The sequence below is a fragment of the Pelodiscus sinensis genome, chromosome 30, assembly GCF_049634645.1.
Source record: "Pelodiscus sinensis isolate JC-2024 chromosome 30, ASM4963464v1, whole genome shotgun sequence".
NCBI classification, from domain to species: Eukaryota; Metazoa; Chordata; order Testudines; family Trionychidae; genus Pelodiscus; species Pelodiscus sinensis.
The window spans coordinates 8,122,774-8,145,438 of NC_134740.1; the positions used below are offsets into that span (position 1 = coordinate 8,122,774).

The following is a 22,665-nucleotide window of genomic DNA, read 5'->3' on the forward strand; positions in this document are numbered from 1 at the left end:
CAGGAAGGGAGCAGTGCAGGCTGCCTTCCAGCAGAGCCCCCGTCAGAGCTACTGAGCCCTCCTGGCTTAGGAAAAGAATAAACAGGAGGATTGGAAATTAACCCGCCCAGTCTCACATCCCCTAGGCAGGGAATGAGCCATCTACATTAGGCCCCAGCTGGAGTATCATGTCCAGTTCTGGGCGCCACATTTCAGGAAATTTGGAGAATCTGGAGAAAGTCCAGAGAAGATCAACACAACTGATGAAAGGTCTAGAGAACATGAGCTATGAGGCAAGGCTGAAGGAATTGGGCTTGTTTACCTTGGAAAAGAGAAGATCGAAAAGGGACATGAGAGCAGCTTTCAAGTATCTAAAAGAGTGTCATAAGGAAGAGAAAGAAAAATTGTTCTGCTTGGCCTCTGAGGTTAGGATGAGAAGCAATGGGCTTAAATTGCAGCAAGGGAGGTTTAGGTTGGACATTAGAAAAAACTTCCTGCCTGTCAGGGTGGTCAAACACTGGAATAAATTTCCCAGGGAGATTGCAGAATCTCCATCACTGCAGATATTTAAGACCAGGTTAGACAGACACCTGTCAGGGATGAGCTAGGGCAACTCAACTTTGGAAGCCCCACGGACCACACTGATACTTACAGAACATGCTGAGGGCCTCAACTTAAGTGTGGTTGCATATGCAAGCAAATATATACAGATAGCTTCTCTCACACTGACAGGCATGAATACAAAGATGAAGGCAGGACTACACAACACACAGGCCCCATTTCAGTCAGCTCTGCTGATATTAACAAAATGCAACATTTACCTGATTTCTACCCATGTGACAGCACTTTTCATGAGCAATGACAGTCCAAGAATGTAACTACTAGAACACATCTCAACAGAAGATCATTACACTGACTGCTTTTTTGTTTTGGTTCCCACTCGCCGGCCACGTGTTGATCCCTCATAAACCCAAACTGCTCCATGGGGCGCAAACAAACCAGCCATGGGCAGCAAACCACGTTATTAATAAATATTTTTAACCCTTTACCTTTTCTCTCTGCTGCCATGTCTCCTCTCCTTGCGCCATCACTCCCCTGGTGCCTGCTGCCCCCCAACTCCTCACCCTCCTCTGCTGTCCTGACTCCTGCCCTTCTCACTGCCCCCAGCCCTCCTGCGACCTGCCCCCCTCCACCAGCCTTTCTCTCCCCCCTGTGCCCACTTCTCCAGTAGCCCCACTCTGATCATGTGAGCTACCCCTCCTCATGCCCTCTCCTAACACCTCCCTCTACACACCTGCCCTGCCTCTCTCCTCTGGTGCTGGTCCCTCCCCTGCAGGTGTCTGCCTTTCTGCTTCACCCCAGAATCCCCTGGCACTTGCACCTCCCCTTAGCCCTGCATCCTTCTGGTGCTTCCCCCTTCCCTCACTGCCCCTGTCCCCTTTGCCCCTTTTTCCCTGAGGCCCACCCCCTCACCACTCTCTGCCCCGTCCCCCTCCTGCCCCTCTGTGCCCTCACACATGCCTTGCTCCATCCCCATCTCTCATGCCCACCCCTTCTTTCAAGCCTTCTCCCAGCACTTCCCCCCTCTAGCCCCCAATGCCCTTCCCCTCTCCTCTCCTCTCCCAGCATCACCCTGTCCCCCTCCCACTGACACCTCCCCTCCTGCCCTTTCCCTCATTGTCTGCACTTGGCCCCTTTCCACTTGTCTCTTGGTGCCTTCCCCTTTCTTCCCCTTCCCCTCCCCACAAGGCCCTTCTCCTTCCCCTACCCCACTGCACAAGCCCCCCAAATCCCTTCCCCTCCCCCTCCCCACAAGCCCCTTTCCCAGCCCCTCCCCCACTACACAAGCCCCCAAACACCTTCCCTGGCCCCCTCTCCCAGTGCACAAGGCCCCCAAGACTCTTCCCCAGCCCTCCCCCTCCCCCCCACTGCACAAGCCCCTTCCCTACCTTCTGCTTTCCACAGTGCGGGGCCAGAGTCTGCACACGGCCTTCCTCTGGGCACTTTGAAAATCCCGGGCATGACATGACGTCACGCCCAGGCCCCACCCACCTGCAGCACCACACAAAGCCACACATGGGACAGGACTGGCCGGGGCTGGGGGTGGGGAGACATACGGGGGAGCCAGGAAAGAGGTCCACTCGAGGCAGAGCCAGGGAAGAGACTCAGCCCCACATAGGGGTGGAGCAGGGCCCCCGGCTCTGAACTGTAATGCCAGCCAGTATTTCTGGGTTCAGAGGCACGGGGCCCGGTTCGACCGAATCGGTCGGATCGGCCTAAGGCCGGCCCTGTGAATAATGTCTGTACATGGAGTTATAAACATGGGCTCTGTATGGATGCTGGAAACTTCTGTGTGGCTGAGCAATGCAGAGGAATGCTCCACCTGTGGAAATGCTGATGAGTGAGGCTCCAAGGACAATGGATCTCTAAATGCCAAAGACACTCCTGGCCACTGACCAGGTGACCCTCTCCAGCTTGGAAGGGACCAAGGATGGATAGAAAATGCCTGGAACCCCCCTTCAGGAAGTTGAAGGCTGCTCTCAAATCCCCCCCCCCTTCTCTTCTTGGGTATGTCTACACTACAAAGTTAGTTCACACTAACTTTCCTAGGCGCTACACTAGCGCTCCGCTAGTTCGAACTTAATTCGAACTAACGGAGCGCTTAGTTCGAACTAGGTAAACCTCATTTTACGAGGATTAAACCTAGTTCGAACTAGCTAGTTCGAACTAAGGGCTGTGTAGACCCTTAATTCGAACTAGTGGGAGGCTAGCCCTCCCCAGGTTTCCCTGGTGGCCACTCTGGCCAACACCAGGGAAACTCTATTGCCCCCCTCCCGGCCCCGGAGCCCTTAAAGGGCCACGGGCTGGCTACACAGTTTGTGTCAGTTGCAAGGCTGCCAGCACCCAGCCAGCAGACCCTGCACCTGCCACACGATGAGCCAGCCACCCGAGGGCTCCCAGCCCTCCACTGCTCCCCAGGACCAGCCTGGCGGCTCCCGGGAGCCTGCCCGGGGGCGCAAAAGGCGGGCGCCCGCCTGGTCAAGTGCAGAGATCGTGGACCTCATCGAGGTTTGGGGGGAAGCCTCCAATGTCCACGATCTCCGCACTAGCCACCGGAACGCGGCCGTCTACGGCCACATGGCTGCCAGCCTGGCCGCCAGGGGCCACCAGCGCAGCCGGGAGCAGGTGCGCTGCAAAATTAAGGACTTGCGGCAGTCCTACTCCCGGGCCTGCCTGCCAGGGGCTGACCCAGAGGCCTGCCCCCACTTCCACGCCCTGGACCGCCTCCTGGGGGCTCATGCCGTCCCTGCCCCCCGGGACGTGATTGACCCCGGGGCAGAGGGCCCGCTCCTGGAGACGGAGGAGAGGAGGAGGGCTCTGAGAGCCAGGAGCCTGCCGCCAGCCTGCCCAGGACCCGGGACCCCCGAGGCACCCCACAGAGCCGCTTGCCTGTGTCGTCTGAGGCCGGGGAGGCGTCCACCTGTGAGTACCATCGTGTTCTCCTTATGTGTACGGGGGGCTGGGGCGAGAGGGAGCCCCGGGACCGTGCGCCTGGGCCTTGCCCACCACGGAGCAGCAGCTGGGGATCCTGCAGGGGCCCTGGCCTTGCAGAGGGGAGCTGGGTTTCACACACCTGGGCCCCTGGGGTAATTGACCACTGGTCTTCTTGCACCACAGCCGCAGCACCGGGGCCTGCAGGGCGCACCACACCGCCTGCAGCAGCCGCCCGCGCCCGGGCAAGCAGGACAGCCAGGAACCAGGAGGACTACCAGAGGCGGCACCTCCGGTTCCTAGACCGACAGCTCCGTCTCCAGGACCACTGGGTCCAGGAGGACCTCAGGCTGCGCCAGAGGAGTCTGGAGGCCCTGGAGGAGCAGGGCCATGCCCTGCGAGGCCACCTCCAGAGCCTGCTCGACCGCTTCCCATTTCCTCCTCCTGCTGCTCCCCCTGCTCCCCCTGCTCCCCCTCCTGCTCCCGCTCCTGCTTCCACTCCTGCTTCCTCCACACCCCCTGTCCCTCCTGCCCCCCCCCACAACCATTTCCCACCGACGCCCCCGGACCCGCAGTGTGGTGAGACGGGAGAGGCAGCCGGACTCCCACCCCTGAGCTTTCCTTTCCCTTCCTCCCTTCCCTCCCCTTCCAGCTCCCTCGTCCCAGGTTTCCCCCTCCCCTCTCCAACCCTCATTCCTCCCTTCCTGCACCCAGTTATGCTAAATAAACAGACGTTTTTGTTTCAAAAACAGGTGTCTTTATTTGACAGTAGATAGGGAGGGGAAAGGGGAAGGGGGGGTAGGGTGGAAGAAGGCCCCAGTGGGGCATGCAGGGAGAGGTCAGTCCTCCTCCTCCTCCACCAGGAAGCTCTCCCGCAGGGCTTCCCGGATCCGGATGGCCCCCCGCTGGGCTTCCCGGATGGCGGCGGTGCGGGGCTCGATGCCCTTTCCTAGGTATGGGGTGGCTAGTGAACCCCGTCAGGCCGGGCCCGTCTCACTCCGCACCAGTGGGAGTGGCCGGGGGCTGCACACAGGGCTGTGCCACGGTGCGCAGAGCATGCGGTGCCCTCTGGGTGCACTGGGGGGGCATGTCGCTCTCCCATGCCGGCCCCCTGCGGCAGGGACACACCCCTGAGCACACAGACCCGAGGCAGGGGAGCGGCGGGTCCCCCAGGAGTCACAGACTTCGGCCAAACCTCCAGCCCCTTTTACTCCCCTCTCACCTCACCTGGTGGAGTTGGTTTCCTATGTCACAGGTGGGAGTTACTAGATCGGCATGAACAGCCTCCCCCCCCCCCCCGTCCTCAACATCTGGGCTACACGCTCCGCTGGTGGAAACCCACACGGCTCCGGTCACTCCAGGGGCGTTACCCTGACTTACACCATGTGCAGAGCCAAGGGGGAAACAGCCCCATGAACCCAGCGCAGCCCCCAGTCAGGTCAGGGCAGTGACAGCAGAATCCAGACACCAGTGGGCTCTCTGGGCATCTCCAAACCGAGGTCGAATCTCTGTTAATTGGAGACTGCCGAGGGCTCAGCCTGCAGCCCGGTGGGAATTCAGGGCTGGTCCAGAGGGGCCCGGAGGGGATTTAAGGCCCAGGCGGAGCTGGGAGGCTGCGGGAAGCGGTGGGAAGCTTCAGGCTCGGCAGCAGCGCGGGGTGAGATGCGGGGACAGCCCTGGTCAGCTTGGCACTTGGCAGCACATCAGGGTGCCTGGGAGGGTCCTACATGCCCCGGCTGGGCCCCTCTCCTGGGCGCTGAGCTGGGCTGGGGAGGATGCTGGATGGGGCCACAGGAGTCCTAGCCCATGCGGCCAGTGTAAGGCGCCTGCTTTGGTACCAATCTTCTTGCCCTGCCCTCAGTCTCTGCCTGTCTCTGGCCTGGCCCTGCCGTGCCCAGGGCCTGTCAGCTGGGGGTGTTCTGTAGAGAACCAGCCACCCAGCACCTGTCCTTATCTGCGCAGCACCTGCCTCTGGGCTGTGTCTGTGTCACTGATCTCTCTCCCCATCTTCCATAACCCCCCGCCAGCCTCTGCCCTGCAGCCCTGCCCCTCCCCAGCCACCATAACCCCCCGCCAGCCTCTGCCCTGCAGCCCTGTCCCTCCCCATCCACCATAACCCCCCGCCAGCCTCTGCCCTGCAGCCCTGCCCCTCCCCATCCACCATAACCCCCCGCCAGCCTCTGCCCTGCAGCCCTGCCCCTCCCCATCCACCATAACCCCCCGCCAGCCTCTGCCCTGCAGCCCTGCCCCTCCCCAGCCACCATAACCCCCCCGCCAGCCTCTGCCCTGCAGCCCTGGCTCTCCCCACCCACCATAACCCCCCGCCAGCCTCTGCCCTGCAGCCCTGCCCCTCCCCACCCACCATAACCCCCCGCCAGCCTCTGCCCTGCAGCCCTGCCCCTCCCCACCCACCATAACCCCCCGCCAGCCTCTGCCCTGCAGCCCTGCCCCTCCCCATCCACCATAACCCCCCGCCAGCCTCTGCCCTGCAGCCCTGCCCCTCCCCACCCACCATAACCCCCCGCCAGCCTCTGCCCTGCAGCCCTGCCCCTCCCCATCCACCATAACCCCCTCCAGCCTCTGCCCTGCAGCCCTGCCCCTCCCCATCCACCATAACCCCCCGCCAGCCTCTGCCCTGCAGCCCTGCCCCTCCCCAGCCACCATAACCCCCCAACCAGCCTCTGCCCTGCAGCCCTGTACCTCCCCACCCACCATAACCCCCCCACCAGCCTCTGCCCTGCAGCCCTTCCCTTCCCCATCCACCATAACCCCCCACCAGCCTCTGCCCTGCAGCCCTGCCCCTCCCCAGCCACCATAAACCCCCGCCAGCCTCTGCCCTGCAGCCCTGTCACTCCCCATCCACCATAACCCCCCCACCAGCCTCTGCCCTGCAGCCCTTCCCCTCCCCATCCACCATAACCCCCCACCAGCCTCTGCCCTGCAGCCCTGCCCCTCCCCAGCCACCATAACCCCCCAACCAGCCTCTGCCCTGCAGCCCTGTCCCTCCCCACCCACCATAACCCCCCCACCAGCCTCTGCCCTGCAGCCCTTCCCCTCCCCATCCACCATAACCCCCCACCAGCCTCTGCCCTGCAGCCCTGTCCCTCCCCATCCACCATAACCCCCCCGCCAGCCTCTGCCCTGCAGCCCTGCCCCTTCCCACCCACCATAACCCACCACCAGCCTCTGCCCTGCAGCCCTGTCCCTCCCCATCCACCATAACCCCCCCGCCAGCCTCTGCCCTGCAGCCCTGCCCCTCCCCACCCACCATAACCCCCCACCAGCCTCTGCCCTGCAGCCCTGCCCCTCCCCACCCAACATAACCCCCCGCCAGCCTCTGCCCTGCAGCCCTGCCCCTCCCCACCCACCATAACCCCCCGCCAGCCTCTGCCCTGCAGCCCTGTCCCTCCCCATCTTCCATAACCCCCCGCCAGCCTCTGCCCTGCAGCCCTGCCCCTCCCCATCCACCATAACCCCCTCCAGCCTCTGCCCTGCAGCCCTGCCCCTCCCCATCCACCATAACCCCCCGCCAGCCTCTCCCCTGCAGCCCTGCCCCTCCCCACCCACCATAACCCCCCAACCAGCCTCTGCCCTGCAGCCCTGTCCCTCCCCACCCACCATAACCCCCCACCAGCATCTGCCACGCAGCCCTACCCCCCCACCCACCATAACCCCCCGCCAACCTCTGCCCTGCAGCCCTGTCCCTCCCCATCCACCATAACCCCCCACCAGCCTCTGCCCTGCAGCCCTGTCCCTCCCCACCCACCATAACCCCCCACCAGCCTCTGCCCTGCAGCCCTGTCCCTCCCCACCCACCATAACCCCCCACCAGCCTCTGCCCTGCAGCCCTGTCCCTCCCCATCCACCATAACCCCCCGCCAGCCTCTGCCCTGCAGCCCTGCCCCTCCCCATCCACCATAACCCCCCACCAGCCTCTCCCCTGCAGCCCTGTCCCTCCCCATCCACCATAACCCCCCCGCCAGCCTCTGCCACGCAGCCCTACCCCTCCCCAGCCACCATAACCACCCGCCAGCCTCTGCCCTGCAGCCCTGCCCCCCCACCCACCATAACCCCCCACCAACCTCTGCCCTGCAGCCCTGTCCCTCCCCATCCACCATAACCCCCCCGCCAGCCTCTCCCTGCAGCCCTGTCCCTCCCCACCTGCCATCACTTCTGCCTCCTCTGCACCCCTGCTCTGCTGCCTGGGGACACTGCTTAGCTAAATGCCAACCTCCTCCTCATCATCGTTCTCCCCATCTCCCCGTAACATTCCCCTCTGGCAAGTCTTGCCTGCAGTCACAGCTGAGCCGATGCCGAGCCGTCAGGGGCTGGGAGCCATGGGACCAAACTGGGAGCCCGGGTGTGAAGGAAGCACGTTGAGCCGGGGGGCAGCGATGATCCAGCCGGTTTTCACTGGGCGCACTAAATCACACGCCATGAGATCACTCTCTGGCGTGGCAAGTGAAGACGTGGCCTTAAACTCAGCAATTTTCGAGTTATTATTGTTGGGCTTTGTCCCTTATTCGCTGTTATAATTAAACTGAGACAAAAATGAAACCCCCACATTGCACTTCTAGTTCCAGCCCCTCTGGCTGTGGCTGTTCCTCTTCTCCTTGTGCCCTTTGCTTCTCCCTCCCACCCCGATAGGACCTCCAAACGATCAGCAGCATTGACAATGCTGGGAGAATTTTTCACCATGTTCATGGGTTGGTGGTTCGATCCCCCTCTGGGTTCCTCACACAGACCGGTGGGGACACAGGCAGGAGGAAACAGAGCCCTGCCAAACCCAAGTGCTGATCGGCGCGCACGGCCAGCCCCGCGGAGAGGGGAGAGAGGAGGAGAGAACCACGCACGGGAAATGTTAGCCACGTAGCAGCAGAAGGCTCTCGGGCGTGGCGGGACAAGGGTTGGGTAGGGGCCTAGATGGAATAACAATAAAACATTGGAACAGGGAAGAAGAGAGGAGAAAAATCAGAACAGACCAGCAAAGCTTTCCCCTTTGCTGCGCTCTAGGCTCTTAGATATTCAGGCCACAATTGTCTCTTGGTTCAGCCCCTGCACCGTGCGACTTTGCAACAACCTGGCATTGCAATGACAGACCAGGCAGAGCTAGGGCCGACCGTGAGTCCGGGGCCAGTGGCCAGACCAGTGAGAATCACGTCTGTAGGGTCACAGGGCGTTTTGTTTCCATAACTCACCACCTTTATTTCTCCCCTTTCCCCCAGGAAAGAGACTCAAATGGGGCAGGTCAATCACACGGTGCTGACTCATTTCATCCTACTAGGGATCCCCAACACCGACGGCCTCCAGACCATCCTCTTCTTCACCTTCTTAGCGTTCTACCTCTGCACCCTGCTGGGCAACCTGCTCATCGTATCAGCCGTCCTCGCCGACCCCCGCCTGCACACCCCCATGTACTTCTTCCTCTGCAACCTCGCTGTGATGGACATTGGTTTTTCTTCTGTCAGCATCCCCAAATTTCTGACCAACCTCTGGTTTCAGAATAAGGTCATCTCACTGGGCGGGTGCATGGCCCAGGTCTTCTTCTTCCACTTGTTGGGCAGCACCGAGTGCCTGCTGTACACTGTCATGGCCTACGACCGGTACGTGGCCATCTGCCACCCGCTGCGCTACCTGCTGATCATGAACCGCAGGGTGTGCGCCCTCCTGGCTGCTGGCTGCTGGATCACCAGCTCCTTCCACGCCACCATCCTCACCAGCCTGACCTTCACGCTGCCCTACTGCGGGTCCAACGTGGTGGACTATTTCTTCTGTGACATCTTCCCCGTGGCGAAGTTGTCCTGTGGGGACACGTACATCCTTGAGACCGTGGTCTTCACCAACAGTGGCATGGTGTCTGCACCTTGCTTCCTCCTCATCCTTGCGTCCTACGTCCACATCTTCTACTCCGTCGTGAAGATGAATTCGGCCGAAGGGCGGCAAAAAGTGGCCTCCACTTGCAGCTCCCACCTGGCTGTGGTGACGCTGTTCTTCGGGCCGTGCGCCCTGATCTACACCCAGCCCCAACAGAACATGGTGATGGTGACGGCTGTGCACATTTTTGGCTCCATGGTGACGCCCATGCTGAACCCGGCCATCTACACCCTGCGCAACAAGGAGGTGAAAGCGGCTCTGAGAAAACTGTGGGGGGGTCGGACACCTGCACGGTGACGTGTGGCAGCTGCGGGAGTGGCATGTGTGTATGGAAGAAAAAACACTCACAAATCCACCTGTTTGGCTGCTCTTGGGCCACCCCAAACCGCCTCATTTACATAAGGGGAGTTCTAGCAAAATGTTCCTAAATGCACTGCTGTCTCTGACAGGCTGTAGCAACAGGTGCAAAGATACCCAGGGATTGGGCAAATCATTCATGCCAGGGCTCAGGAGGGCGAGGCAGGAAGTGAGGTGAAGGGGTCTCTCTTTGGGGCTCCCTTCTCCACCTGAGACACTTCCTGGAGATGTGGGCTCAGCTGGGCCCCAAAGTGTGGGGCAAGTGTAATCACCCTCAAGCAGATTTGAACCTGGGACTTCTGAAGCTTAGTATAGGAGCGTCTACCCGCTGAACTGAAAGCCACCCGGCTCTCAGCCCAGGTGTACAGGTCTCTCCAGCTTCTCTGTTGCTGTGGTCTAGGTCAGGGTTTCTCAGGCAGTGGTACGAGTACCCTCCTGGGTACTCAAGAGGAGTCTGGGGGGTACCTCAACACACCTGAAATATGGAGAAAACCGAATCTTTGTTATAAGTTTTACTGCACTTTATTATTTGTGTAGTTTTTACTCCCAAAAATGTCATTGCCCACCCGGCTACAATTAAGTTGTTTAAACGAATGTGTTGCAATGGTAGAAAAAAATGGTGAGTCTGAAAATTCTAGGTACTGGGGTTACTTTTTTTAATTGAAAAGGGGATATATATACAAAACGGTTGAGAAACACTGGTGTGGGTGCATGGGACAGTGAACCACTCTTGGGGTGCGGGTTACACAGGGACCCCAGAACGGGCACTGCCCTCTCGGTGGGGAAGCCTGTGGCAATTGCTGTAGAGAGGCTGGTGACTACAGATTGGTACCGGCCAGAAGCAAATAGGTTGGGTGTGAGGAAGTTTACCAGTGGACCTGTTGGGTGGCACATCCCCACTCTGCCACTGGGAACGTCGCCAGGAAGGAGTATTTCTCAAAGGTGCTGCATCTGCAAGTGGCTTGTCAGAGGCACCAACCCAGGGCACTCCGGAACGGGGCATGACATGGCGTCTCCAGAGTCACTGGCCTGTAGAGAAAGCGGCAGGAGGCGACTTTTGGTCCAGACCACAAGATCACAGGAGGGATGTAGACGTGTTTGGTAACTGAGAACTGTGTCAACTCAACACAGCTCCATTGAAAACATCTGTGGGGCTTACTTGCAAACTGTTACCTTGTGGCTAAGAAAAAGGACACACGGCCTCTGCTGTAAGTGCATGTTCTGTGGAAGATTGTGCTTGTACTGCAGTAACTCAGTACATGGCTTTGTGCCGCAATTTACCCTTGTGTTATGTCTAGACAATGAAATCATTTGTCACACACAGCTTTTCAGTGTGGATGCGTTCAGGCAAAGACAATTACTCTCTTAGGCTTTGTCTACACTGCAGGGTTTTTGTGTAAGAAGCTTTTGGCGGAAGAGATCTGCAAAAACATCTTGCACAAAAGTGCGTCCACACCCCCAAAAGCGCATTGCAAAAGCGATGTGCTTTTGCGCAAGAGAGCATCTGTATTGCCATGGACATGCTTGCACAAGAGAAGTCTGATGGCCATTTGCACAATGGCTGTCAGAGTACCTGTGCTTTTTGCACAAGAAACTCCCGTGGAGAGTCCACACACCTGTCTGCACAAGAACTCTTGTGCAAAAAGGAGTTATACCTCGTAGAAGGAGGTTTACCAACACCGCAAAAAGCCCTCTGCTCTGCTGTTTTACTGTACATTTTCTTGTGCAAAAATGCACTTGTGGATGCTCTGTGGGTTTTTGCGCAAAATGGCCATTTTGACGACAAAACCCTGTAGTGTAGACATAGCCTTATTGTGAGACTGTGCTTGGGTCCCACGTCTCAGTGCAGGAGTGTAGGTCCTACCACAGCACCCATGACAATACCAGCGCTAACACACATTCCAGCAGTCAAGTGGCTCTGGTGTTGGGGGCCACAACACACAGTCTCAGCCAATGAAAAGCAGGAGCCACTCCAGAGCCTGGTGCCAGGACAGGGAGACGGCCCAGTGCGGAGTTATCAGAAACACCGACCTTTTAATATCAGAGGGGTAGCCGTGTTAGTCTGAATCTGCAAAAGCGACGAGGAGTCCTGTGGCACCTTATAGACTAACTGAAGTGTAGGAGCATAAGCTTTCGTGGGCAAAGACCCACTTTGACATGCATCTGACGAAGTGGGTCTTTGCCCACGAAAGCTTATGCTCCGACCTTTTAATGAATCCCAATGGCCCTGCAGGCTCTGGGGCGCTGGGCCTGGGCAGGGGAGAGTGCAGCGACGGAGATGAATTATCGCCCTGCCACTTGCCCCTGCACCGGCTCCCGCGCCAGGTGCTCACCAGACACAGGGCAGGACACGACCCTGATTCCGAGGATCGTAAAGGCCCTGCTTGGCACTGGCGCTGGAAGAGACCCCGGCCAGGATACCCCTAATCCCGCCCTGTCCCTCTGCCCTCCCCTCTAGGGCACGGCTGTGGATCTCGCTGCCTTTACGAGCGTCCCACCCTGCAGCCCACCCCTGGCAGCCCCTTAGCTGTTGGCCAGACGTCCTGTTTTGAAAGGCACCGTCCCATATCTAAGCCCCCCGGCAGGAGTCCCAACTGCTTGTTCTTAAAAAGGCAAATTGTCCCGTCCTCCTTGTCTCCCTTCCCTGAGCCGCATGGGGGGTTCTGCTGCTGGTGGGACCCCAGATGGCCACCGGTCAGTGGTGAGGGGCGGGTGCAGTGGCTGACGATGCGGGAGGGGTACCAAGCTGCAATGCAAGGGGGCTGGCCACCTCTCCTGCCTGCCCATCAGAGGAGTCTAGGGGAGTCAGAGAGTCACCTCTCCCCATGTGTGGGGGAAGGTGGGGATAGAGGTGCCCCCCTCCCATGAGCCCCACGGACATAGGGAGTAGAACCCGACCCCACAGGAATCCTGTTTGACAGGCCCTCAGCGCCCAGCCACTCGGGACGGTCACACGACTGACTGCGCTGGAGTCGCTTGAACCAGTAATTTAACCCACTGCCCTGTGGTCACTAGAGGGAACCGTGGAATCCTAGAACCCCAGGGTGGGCAGAGACCTCAGGAGTCACCGAGTCCAGCCCCGCCCAAGGCAGGACCAATCCCAACGCGATCATCCCAGCCAGGGCTTTGTGAAGCCGGGAATTAAACACCTCTCGGGATGGAGATTCCACCCCCTCCCTAGGGACCCAGCCCAGCGCTTCCCCTCCCTCCTAGGGAAATCGTTTGTCCTAATCTCCAACCTGGACATCCCGCACAGTAACTTGAGCCCATTGCTCCTCGTTCTGCCACCTGCCCCCACTGAGAACAGCCTCTCGCCATCCTCTTTGGAACCCCCCTTCAGGTAGTTGCAGGCTGTTTCGAAATCCCCCCTCACTCGTCTCTTCTGCAGAATAAATAAGACCAAATCCCTCAGCCTCTCCTCGTAGGTCATGTGCTCCAGCCCCCCCCCCCCATCATTTCGGTCGCCCTCCACCGGACCCTTTCCAATCCTTTCTGTAGTGGGGGGCCCAGGACTGGACACAATACTCCAGATGCGGCCTCACCAAAGCCGAATAAAGGGGAATAATGACATCTCTGGATCTGCTGGCACTGCTCATCTTAATGCACCCTAATATGCCATTAGCCTTTTTGGCTACAAGGGCTCCCGGTTGACTCATGTCCAGCTTCTCATCCACTGGAATCCCGAAGTCCATCTCGGCAGAACTGTTCCTTAGCCGATCGGTCCCCATCCTGGCTAAGGACCCTGCCTGCCCCCCCCAGCAGAGGTGCCCAGGGAGGTGTGAGAGGCGGGGGGCTGGTGGCTGCCCTGGCCAATGAGGAGCAGCTTTCATAGAATCATAGAATCATAGGACTGGAAGGGACCTTGAGAGGTCACCGAGTCCAGCCTCCCGCCCTCAAGGCAGGACCAAGCTCCGTCTACACCATCCCTGACAGATGTCTATCTAACCTGTTCTTAAATATCTCCAGAGAGGGAGATTCCACCACCTCCCTTGGCAATTTATTCCAGTGTTTGACCACCCTGACAGTTAGGAATTTTTTCCTAATGTCCAATCTAAACCTCCCCTGCTGCACTTTAAGCCCATTACTCCTTGTCCTGTCCTCAGAAACCAAGAGGAACAAATTTTCTCCTTCCTCCTTGTGACACCCTTTTAGATATTTGAAAACCGCTATCATGTCCCTCCTTAATCTTCTTTTTTCCAAACTAAACAAGCCCAGTTCATGAAGCCTGGCTTCATAGGTCATGTTCTCTAGACCTTTAATCATTCTTGTCGCTCTTCTCTGTACCCTTTCCAATTTCTCCACATCTTTCTTGAAATGTGGCGCCCAGAACTGGACACAGTACTCCAGCTGAGGCCTAACTAGTGCAGAGTAGAGCGGCAGAATGACTTCACGAGTTTTGCTTACAAAACACCTGTTGATACAACCTAGAATCATATTTGCTTTTTTTGCAACAGCATCACACTGTTGACTCATATTCAACTTGTGGTCCACTATGACCCCTAGATCCCTTTCCGCCATGTTCCTTCCTAGTCAGTCGCTTCCCATCTTGTATGTATGGAACTGATTGTTCCTTCCTAAGTGGAGCACTTTGCATTTCTCTTTATTAAACTTCATCCTGTTTACCTCTGACCATTTCTCTAACTTGCTAAGGTCATTTTGAATTATGTCCCTATCCACCCAGTTTGGTATCATCTGCAAACTTAATAAGCGTACTCTCTATCCCAATATCTATGTCATTGATGAAGATATTGAACAGTACGGGTCCCAAAACAGACCCTTGAGGAACTCCACTTGTTATCCCTTTCCAGCAGGATTTAGCACCGTTAACAACAACTCTCTGACTACGGTTATCCAGCCAATTATGCACCCACCTTATCGTGGCCCTATCTAAGTTATATTTGCCTAGTTTATCAATAAGAATATCATGCGAGACCGTATCAAATGCCTTACTAAAGTCTAGGTATATGACATCCACCGCTTCTCCCTTATCCACAAGGCTCGTTATCCTATCAAAGAAAGCTATCAGATTAGTTTGGCATGACTTGTTCTTCACAAACCCATGCTGGCTATTCCCTATCACTTTATTACCTTCCAAGTGTTTGCATACGATTTCCTTAATTACCTGCTCCATTATCTTCCCTGGGACAGACGTTAAACTGACCGGTCTGTAGTTTCCTGGGTTGTTCTTATTCCCCTTTTTATAGATGGGCACAATATTTGCCCTTTTCCAGTCTTCTGGAATCTCCCCTGTCTGCCATGATTTTTCAAGATCATAGCTAAAGGCTCAGATACCTCCTCTATCAGCTCCTTGAGTATCCTGGGATGCATTTCATCAGGACCTGGTGACTTGCTGACATCTAACTTTCCTAAGTGATTTTTAACTTGTTCTTTGTGTATCCTATCTTCTAAACTTACCCTCTCTCTGCTTGTATTCACTACGTTAGGCACACCTCCAGACTTCTCGGTGAAGACCGAAACAAAGAAGTCATTAAGCATCTCCGCCATTTCCAAATTTCCTGTTACTGCTTCTCCCTCCTCACTAAGCAGTGGACCTACCCTGTCCTTGGTCTTCCTCTTGCTTTTAATATATTTATAAAAGGTCTTCTTGTTTCCCTTTATGCCTGTAGCTAGTTTGATCTCATTTTGTGCCTTTGCCTTTCTAATCTTGCCCCTGCATTCCCGTGTTGCTTGCCTATATTCATCCTTTGTTAGTTGTCCTAGTTTCCATTTTTTATATGACTCCTTTTTTATTTTGAGATCATGAAAGATCTCCTTGTTAAGCCAAGCTGGTCTTTTGCCATATTTTCTATCTTTCCTACACAGCGGAATTGTTTGCTTTTGGGCCCTTAACAACGTCCCTTTGAAATACTTCCAACTCTCCTCAGTTGTTTTTCCCTTCAGTCTTGCTTCCCATGGGACCTTACCTACAAGTTCTCTGAGCTTATCAAAATCTGCCTTCCTGAAATCCATTACCTCAATTGTGCTGGTCTCCCTTCTACCTTTCCTTAAGATCATGAACTCTATTATTTCATGATCACTGTCCCCTATACTGTCTTCCACTTTCAAGTTCTCAACTAGTTCCTCCCTATTTGTTAAAACCAAATCCAGAACAGCTTCTCCTCTGGTAGCTTTTTCAACCTTCTGAAACAGAAAGTTGTCTCCAATGCAGGCCAGAAACTTATTGGATAGCCTGTGCCTCGCTGTGTTAGTTTCCCAACATATGTCTGGATAGTTGAAGTCCCCCATCACCACCAAATCTTGGGCTTTGGATAGTTTTGTTAATTGTTTAAAAAAGGCCTCATCCACCTCTTCCACCTGGCTAGCTTTGGTTACGTTCAATGGCCCACAATGCTCCAACGGCCCTTTCTCCAGGTCCAGTGGCACAGAGAGGTGGTCAGAGGATGGGGGAAGGGCAGCACACCCCCCGGCCCAAGGAGAGGCAGGGAGGGAAAGGGGAGGGAGGGATCAATGCCCCTTACCAGGTCTGGGGTGGCTAGGCCAGGGGGGTGACAGCAGAATCTGTGCCCGGTGGAGGTGTGGATCAGGCCCTGCCAGTTCCATGGCCCTGCCCTTTCTTCCCCCGGGGTCTGGCCCCAGGGGTCTCTGAGCATCTGAAAACGAGGTCGAATCTCCGTTAATTGGCGACTCTGCCGAGGGCTCAGCCTGGAGCCTGATGGGGATTCAGGGCTGGTCCCCAGGGGCCCGCAGGGGATTTAAGGCCCAGGCACAGCCGGGAGGCTGCAGGAAACGGTGGGAAGCTGCGGGCTCGGCAGCAGGCTGGGCCCCTCTCCTGGGCGCTGGGCCGGGCTGAGGAGGACGCTGGCTGGGGCCACAGGAGTCCCGGCCGGGGCAGAAGGGAAGAATCCCAGTCAGCTGGAGTCAGAATCCCAGTCAGCCCATGCAGCCAGTGTAAGGCGCCTGCTTTGGTACCGAGCTTCTCACCACCCACCCAGCCCTCTGGCCCCATCTGTGCAGCACCTGCCTCTGGGCTGTGTCTGTGTCAGTGATCTCTCTCTCTCCCTCCGTCTTCCATAAGCCCCTCGCCAGCCTTTGCCCTGCAGCCCTACCGCTCTCCACCTGCCATCACCTCTGCCCCCCTGCACCCCTGCTCTGCTGCCTGGGGACACTTAGCAAAATGCCAACCTCCTCCTCATCGTCATTCCCCCGCTTTCCCCTGTAACATTCCCCTCCAGCAAGTCTTGCCTGCAGCGAAGCCGCTGATTACAGCCGAGCCGATGCCGAGCCATCGGGGGCTGGGAGCTACTGAACCAAACTGGGAGCCGGGTGCGATGCAAACCATGTTGAGCCGGGGGGCAGCCATGATCCAGCCGGTTTTCACTGGGCGCACTAAATCACACGCCATGAGATCACTCCCTGGCGTGGCAAGTGAAGACGTGGCCTTAATCTTGAGCAAGTTTTCAGTTATTTTTTGGCGTTGTCTCTTATTCGCTGTTAAAATTAAACTGAGACTAAAATTATCCTCCCCCACTGCCCTGCTAGTTCAGCCCCTCTGGCTGTGGCTGTTCCTCCTCTCCTTGTGCCCTTTGCTTCTCCCTCCCACCCCAATAGGACCTCCAAATGGTCAGCAGCATTCACAGAGCTGGGAGATACTCTCCCCATGTTTATGGATTTGTGGTTCCATCCCCCTCTGGGTTCCTCACACAGACCGGTGGGGACACAGGCAGGAGGAAACAGCCCTGCCAAACCCAAGTGCTGATCTGCACACACGGCCATCCCCACATAGAGGAAAGAACCACGCACGGGAAATGTTAGCCACATACCAGCAGAAGTCTCCCGGGCACAGAAGTTTCGGGTACGGGCAGGATAGAATAGAATTAAAAACACTGGAGCATGGCAGAGCAGAGGAGAAGAATTAGAACAGACTAGCAAAGATTTCCCCTTTGCTCCACTCTGGGCTCTTAGGGTATGTCTACACTACCTCGCTAGTTCGAACTAGCGGGGTAATGTAGGCATACCGCACTTGCTAATGAAGCCCGGGATTTGAATTTCCCGGGCTTCATTAGCATAAGCGGGGAGCCGCCATTTTTAAATCCCCGCTGCTTCGAACCCCGTGTAGCGCGGCTACACGGGGCTCGAACTAGGTAGTTCGGACTAGGGTGCCTATTCCGAACTACCGTTACTCCTCGTGAAACGAGGTGTACCGGTAGTTCGGAATAGGCACCCTAGTCCGAACTACCTAGTTCGAGCCCCGTGTAGCCGCGCTACACGGGGTTCGAAGCAGCGGGGATTTAAAAATGGCGGCTCCCCGCTTATGCTAATGAAGCCCGGGAAATTCAAATCCCGGGCTTCATTAGCAAGTGCGGTATGCCTACATTACCCCGCTAGTTCGAACTAGCGGGGTAGTGTAGACATACCCTTAGATATTCAGGCCGTAATTTTCTCTGGGTTCAGCCCCTGCACAGTGGAACTTTGCTACAACCTGGCATCATAATGACAGAACAGGCAAAGCTTGGGCTGACAGTGAGTCTGGGGGCAGATGCAGAAGGGTGAGCATTGGGGCTGTAGGGCGACAGGGTGGTATATTTCCAGAACTCACTGATTTTATTTCTCTGCTCTATGCCAGGAAAGAGACCCAAATGGGGCAGGGCAACCTCACGGTGGTGACTCATTTCATCCTCCTAGGGATCCCCAACACCGACGGCCTCCAGACCATCCTCTTCTTCACCTTCTTAGCCTTCTGCCTCTGCACCCTGTTGGGCAACCTGCTCATCTTAGCAGCCATTCTCAGCGACCCCCGCCTGCACACCCCCATGTACTTGTTCCTCTGCAACCTGGCCGTGGTGGACCTTGGTTTCTCTTCCGTCAGCATCCCCAAATTTCTGGCCATCCTCTGGGCGAAGAACAGAACCATCTCGCTGGGCGGGTGCGTGGCCCAGGCCTTCTTCTTGCACCTGTTGGGTAGCACCGAGTGCCTGCTCTACACCGTCATGGCCTACGACCGGTACGTGGCCATCTGCCACCCGCTGCGCTACCTGCTCATCATGAACTGCAGGGTGTGCGCCCTCCTGGCTGCCGGCACCTGGATCACCAGCTCCTTCCACGCCACCATCCTCACCAGCCTGACCTTCACACTGCCCTACTGCGGGTCCAATATGGTGGATTATTTCTTCTGTGACATCTTCCCCGTGGCCAAGCTGGCCTGTGGGGACACGTCCATCATTGAGACCGTGACCTCCACCAACACTGGCATGGTCCCCACGACCTGCTTCCTCCTCATCCTTGCGTCCTATGTCAGGATTGTCTACTCCGTCGTGAAGATGAACTCGGCCAAAGGGCGGCACAAAGCAGCCTCCACTTGCACCTCCCATCTGACTGTGGTGACGCTGTTCTTCGGGCCCTGCGCCCTGATCTACACCCAGCCCCAGCTGAACATGGTGATGGTGACGGCTGTGCACATTTTTGGCTCCGTGGTGACGCCCATGCTGAACCCGGCCATCTACACCCTGCGCAACAAGGAGGTGAAAGCGGCTCTGAGAAAACTGTGGGGGGGTCGGACGCCTGCACGGTGACGTGTGTCAGCTGCAGGAGTGGCATGTGAGTCTGTACGAAAATTCCCCCACAAATCCATCTGCTTGGCAGCTCTCAGGCCACCCCTAACCCGCCTCATCCACAGATGGGGACTTCTAGAATTAATAAAAATATTCCCAAAACTGACCTGCTGTTTCTGAGCTGCTGTAAGGGCCGGTACAAAGATACCAGGGTCTGGGTGAGGCTGGGGGTGAATCGGTCATGCCAGGGCTCCTGAGGGCAAGGCAGGAAGTGAGGTGAAGGGGTCTCTCTTTGGGGCTCCCTTCCCCACCTGAGATACTTCCTGGAGCTGTGGGCTCAGCTGGCCCCCAAAGTGTGGGACAAGGATCCCAGAACAGGCACTGCCCTCTGAGGGTATGTCTACACTACAAAGTTAGTTCGAACTAACAGACGTTAGTTCGAACTAACTTTCATAGGCGCTACACTAGCGCTCCGTTAGTTCGAATTTAATTCGAACTAACGGAGCGCTTAGTTCGAACTAGGTAAACCTCATTCCACGAGGATTAAGCCTAGTTCGAATTTACTAGTTCAAATTAAGGGCTGTTGTCACATTACCGAAATGGAGGGAAGCAGCCAGATCGCTGCTGCACCCCTAGGTGGGGGTGTTGGCCCCAGAAATTGGTATGAAAGGGAGCCATGTGGGGTATTGAATGGGAGCTTGTTGTTTTCTGATCCTGTGTACACTGTTTATGTGAGTATATAATGTCTGTGTGTGTAGATCTGTAATCTGTGTGGAAGCTGAATATTTCTCTGAATGTGGTTAAGCATTGCTATGGACAGGCGGAGTAGCGAAGCCCTGTGGGACAATGGCACTTGATGGCCCAAAGACACACCTAAAGCATGAGGGCGGACACCTAAGAGCTGCCAGCAGAGAGAGGCTGATGACCAGGTGACCGGCTGAGACCAGAAGAGGCCAGGAAGGGGGTATAAAGAGGCCATGTGGTCGATGCCATTTTGTTCTCAGCTCAGCACTTCATCCCAGAGGCAGCACTGCAGGGATTGAAGAGCCTGGAAGACCTGTGAACCCATCCTGATCGTAGGATGTGCAATAAGAACTTTTAAACTAGCAGCTGCAACATCTCTGCTAGAGCCTGCATCGAGAACTGGGAGATTCGGTGCATGTAACGTACTGTACTTTAATAACCTTACTCTCAGGCTTTTCTTTCCTGTAACAATAAACCTTTAGATATAGATTCTAAAGGATTGGCCCAGCATGATTTGTGGGTAAGGTCCAGAGGGTAAATTGACCAGGGATCTGTGGCTGGTTTCTTGGAACTGGACAGAACTTGTTCGGGGTAGGTGGGATTGGGTGCTAGGACCCCCCCCCCCCCACCTGTGTATGAGGCCCGGGGCCATCTAGGGCACGGATATTGCTGGGGTGTTGGAGGGGTTTTGCTCGGGAGGCTTCAGGCAGGTTGCTGAAGCGCTCTGTGAGACTGGTTTGTGGCCTGTGTGGAGAGGTCACCAGTCGGGGGCTATAAGTAGCCCCGGATTCGAGCAATTCGCCCTGAGCGGACGCCCTCAGCTGTGCCCAGACACGGCCCGGTCCGCTACACTAGCGCTCCGTTAGTTCGAATTTAATTCGAACTAACGGAGCGCTTAGTTCGAACTAGGTAAACCTCATTCCACGAGGATTAAGCCTAGTTCAAATTTACTAGTTCAAATTAAGGGCTGTGTAGCCCCTTAATTCGAACTAGTGGGAGGCTAGCCCTCCACAGGTTTCCCTGGTGGCCACTCTGGCTAACACCAGGGAAACTCTACTGCCCCGCTCCCGGCCCTGGACCCTTTAAAGGGGCACGGGCTGGCTACGGTGCCCGTGCCAGGTGCAAGCCTACCAGCACCCAGCCAGCAGACCCTGCATCTGGCACGGATCGAGCCAGCCACCCGATGCCCCCCAGCCCTCCCCCTCTTCCCGGGACCAGGCTGGCGGCTCCCGGGAGCTTGCCCTGGACCGCAAGAGGCGGGCACCTTCCTGGGCTAGTGCGGACATCGTGGACCTCGTCCACGACCTCCGCACTAGGCACAGGAAAGTGGCCGTCTAGGGCAGGAGAGCTGCCAGCCTGGCCACCCAGGAGCAGGTGTGCATGAAAATCAAGGTGGTCCACTGAGACCCCCGACCCTGAGCCCTGAGCTTACAATGGCCGTCCTGGGTCAGACCAAAGGTCCATCTAGCCCAGTAGCCTGTCTGCCGACAGCAGCCAACCCTAGGGACCCTGGAAGGGATGGACCGAAGACAGTGACCAAGCCATTTGTCTCGTGCCATCCTTCTCCAGCCTTCCACAAACCTTGGCAGGGACACCACTCCTACCCCCTGGCTAATACCACTCCATGGACCCAACCTCCATGACTTCCCTTTAAACTCTGTTCTAGTTCTAGCCTTCACAGCCTCCTTCAGCAAGGAGTTCCAAAGGTTGACTCTTTGCTTTGTGAAGAACAACTTTCTGTTATTAGTTTGAAGCCTGCTACCCATTCCTTTCCTTTGGTGTCCTCTAGTCCTTCTTTATGGGAACTAATGAAGAACTTTTCTGTATGCACCCTCTCCACCCAACTCCTGCTTTTAGAGACCTCTAACCTGTCCCCCCTCAGTCTCCTCTTTTCTAAACTGAAAAGTCCCAATCTCTTTAGCCTCTCTTCATATGGGACCTGTTCCCAACCCCTGATCATTTTAGTTGCCCTCCCCTCTCCCAGCCTCTCTCTTCCCCTCTCCCACATCCTTTTCCCAGTCTCCCCCAGTTTTGTTCAATAAAGACAGATTCCATTTTTGAAAACAATTGTCCTTTATTTTGTACATCAAGAAGAGGGGCTAGGGAAGGGTAAGTGGAAGGAGGTGAGGGAGGAATGGGGCACGAGCCCCTGATGGGGAGGACTGGGCATGGCTTTTGGGGTGGAAGCTCTCCTGCAGCCCCCAATTGCTCCCTCTCCCCAGATGGCAGCTTGCGGCAAGTGCAGCCGGGCTGATGGCCGAGTGCTGTGATGTGCCCAGTGTGGGCACTCCGGGCACTCCAAGCCAGGACTGCTTTGCAAGCGGGGCACCCCTTAGAACTGTCTGTCTGGGGTGGGGGTCGGGACCCTTTAAGCGCAGCCCTCGGCTAGCCTGAGACAGCATCTCCACGCTCTAAGTCCTCCTCCGATGCCCTGCCGCCACTGCTTCCGGCCATCCTTAAGCCCGGTTCAGGGTCCACTCAATGTGGACATGCTAGTTCGAATTAGCAAAACGCTAATTCGAACTAGTTTTTAGTTCTAGACGCGTTCGTTCGAATTAGCTTAGTTCGAATTAACGTTGTAGTGTAGACGTACCCTCAATGGGGAAGCCCGTGGCCATTGCTGCAGGGAGGCTGGTGGCTCCAGATTGGTACCGGCCAGGTGCAAATGGGCTGGGGTGGGGCTGTTCTCAGCCCATTTGTGGGCAGCACA

General features: G+C 56.6%; 2 protein-coding genes across 2 annotated transcripts; both read left to right on the forward strand.

Moving 5' to 3' along the window:
* The first annotated feature begins 8,709 nt into the window (after positions 1-8,709).
* Positions 8,710-9,642, forward strand: LOC102450109 (putative olfactory receptor 10D4). Its single transcript, XM_014578082.2, has one exon. It carries the CDS (start codon positions 8,710-8,712, stop codon positions 9,640-9,642), a length of 933 nt encoding a protein of 310 aa, XP_014433568.2.
* An 8,657-nt stretch (positions 9,643-18,299) lies between these two features.
* LOC102449872 (olfactory receptor 10D3-like) lies at positions 18,300-19,232 on the forward strand. The gene has a single exon (XM_006132143.2). It carries the CDS (start codon positions 18,300-18,302, stop codon positions 19,230-19,232), a length of 933 nt encoding a protein of 310 aa, XP_006132205.2.
* Positions 19,233-22,665: the final 3,433 nt, after the last annotated feature.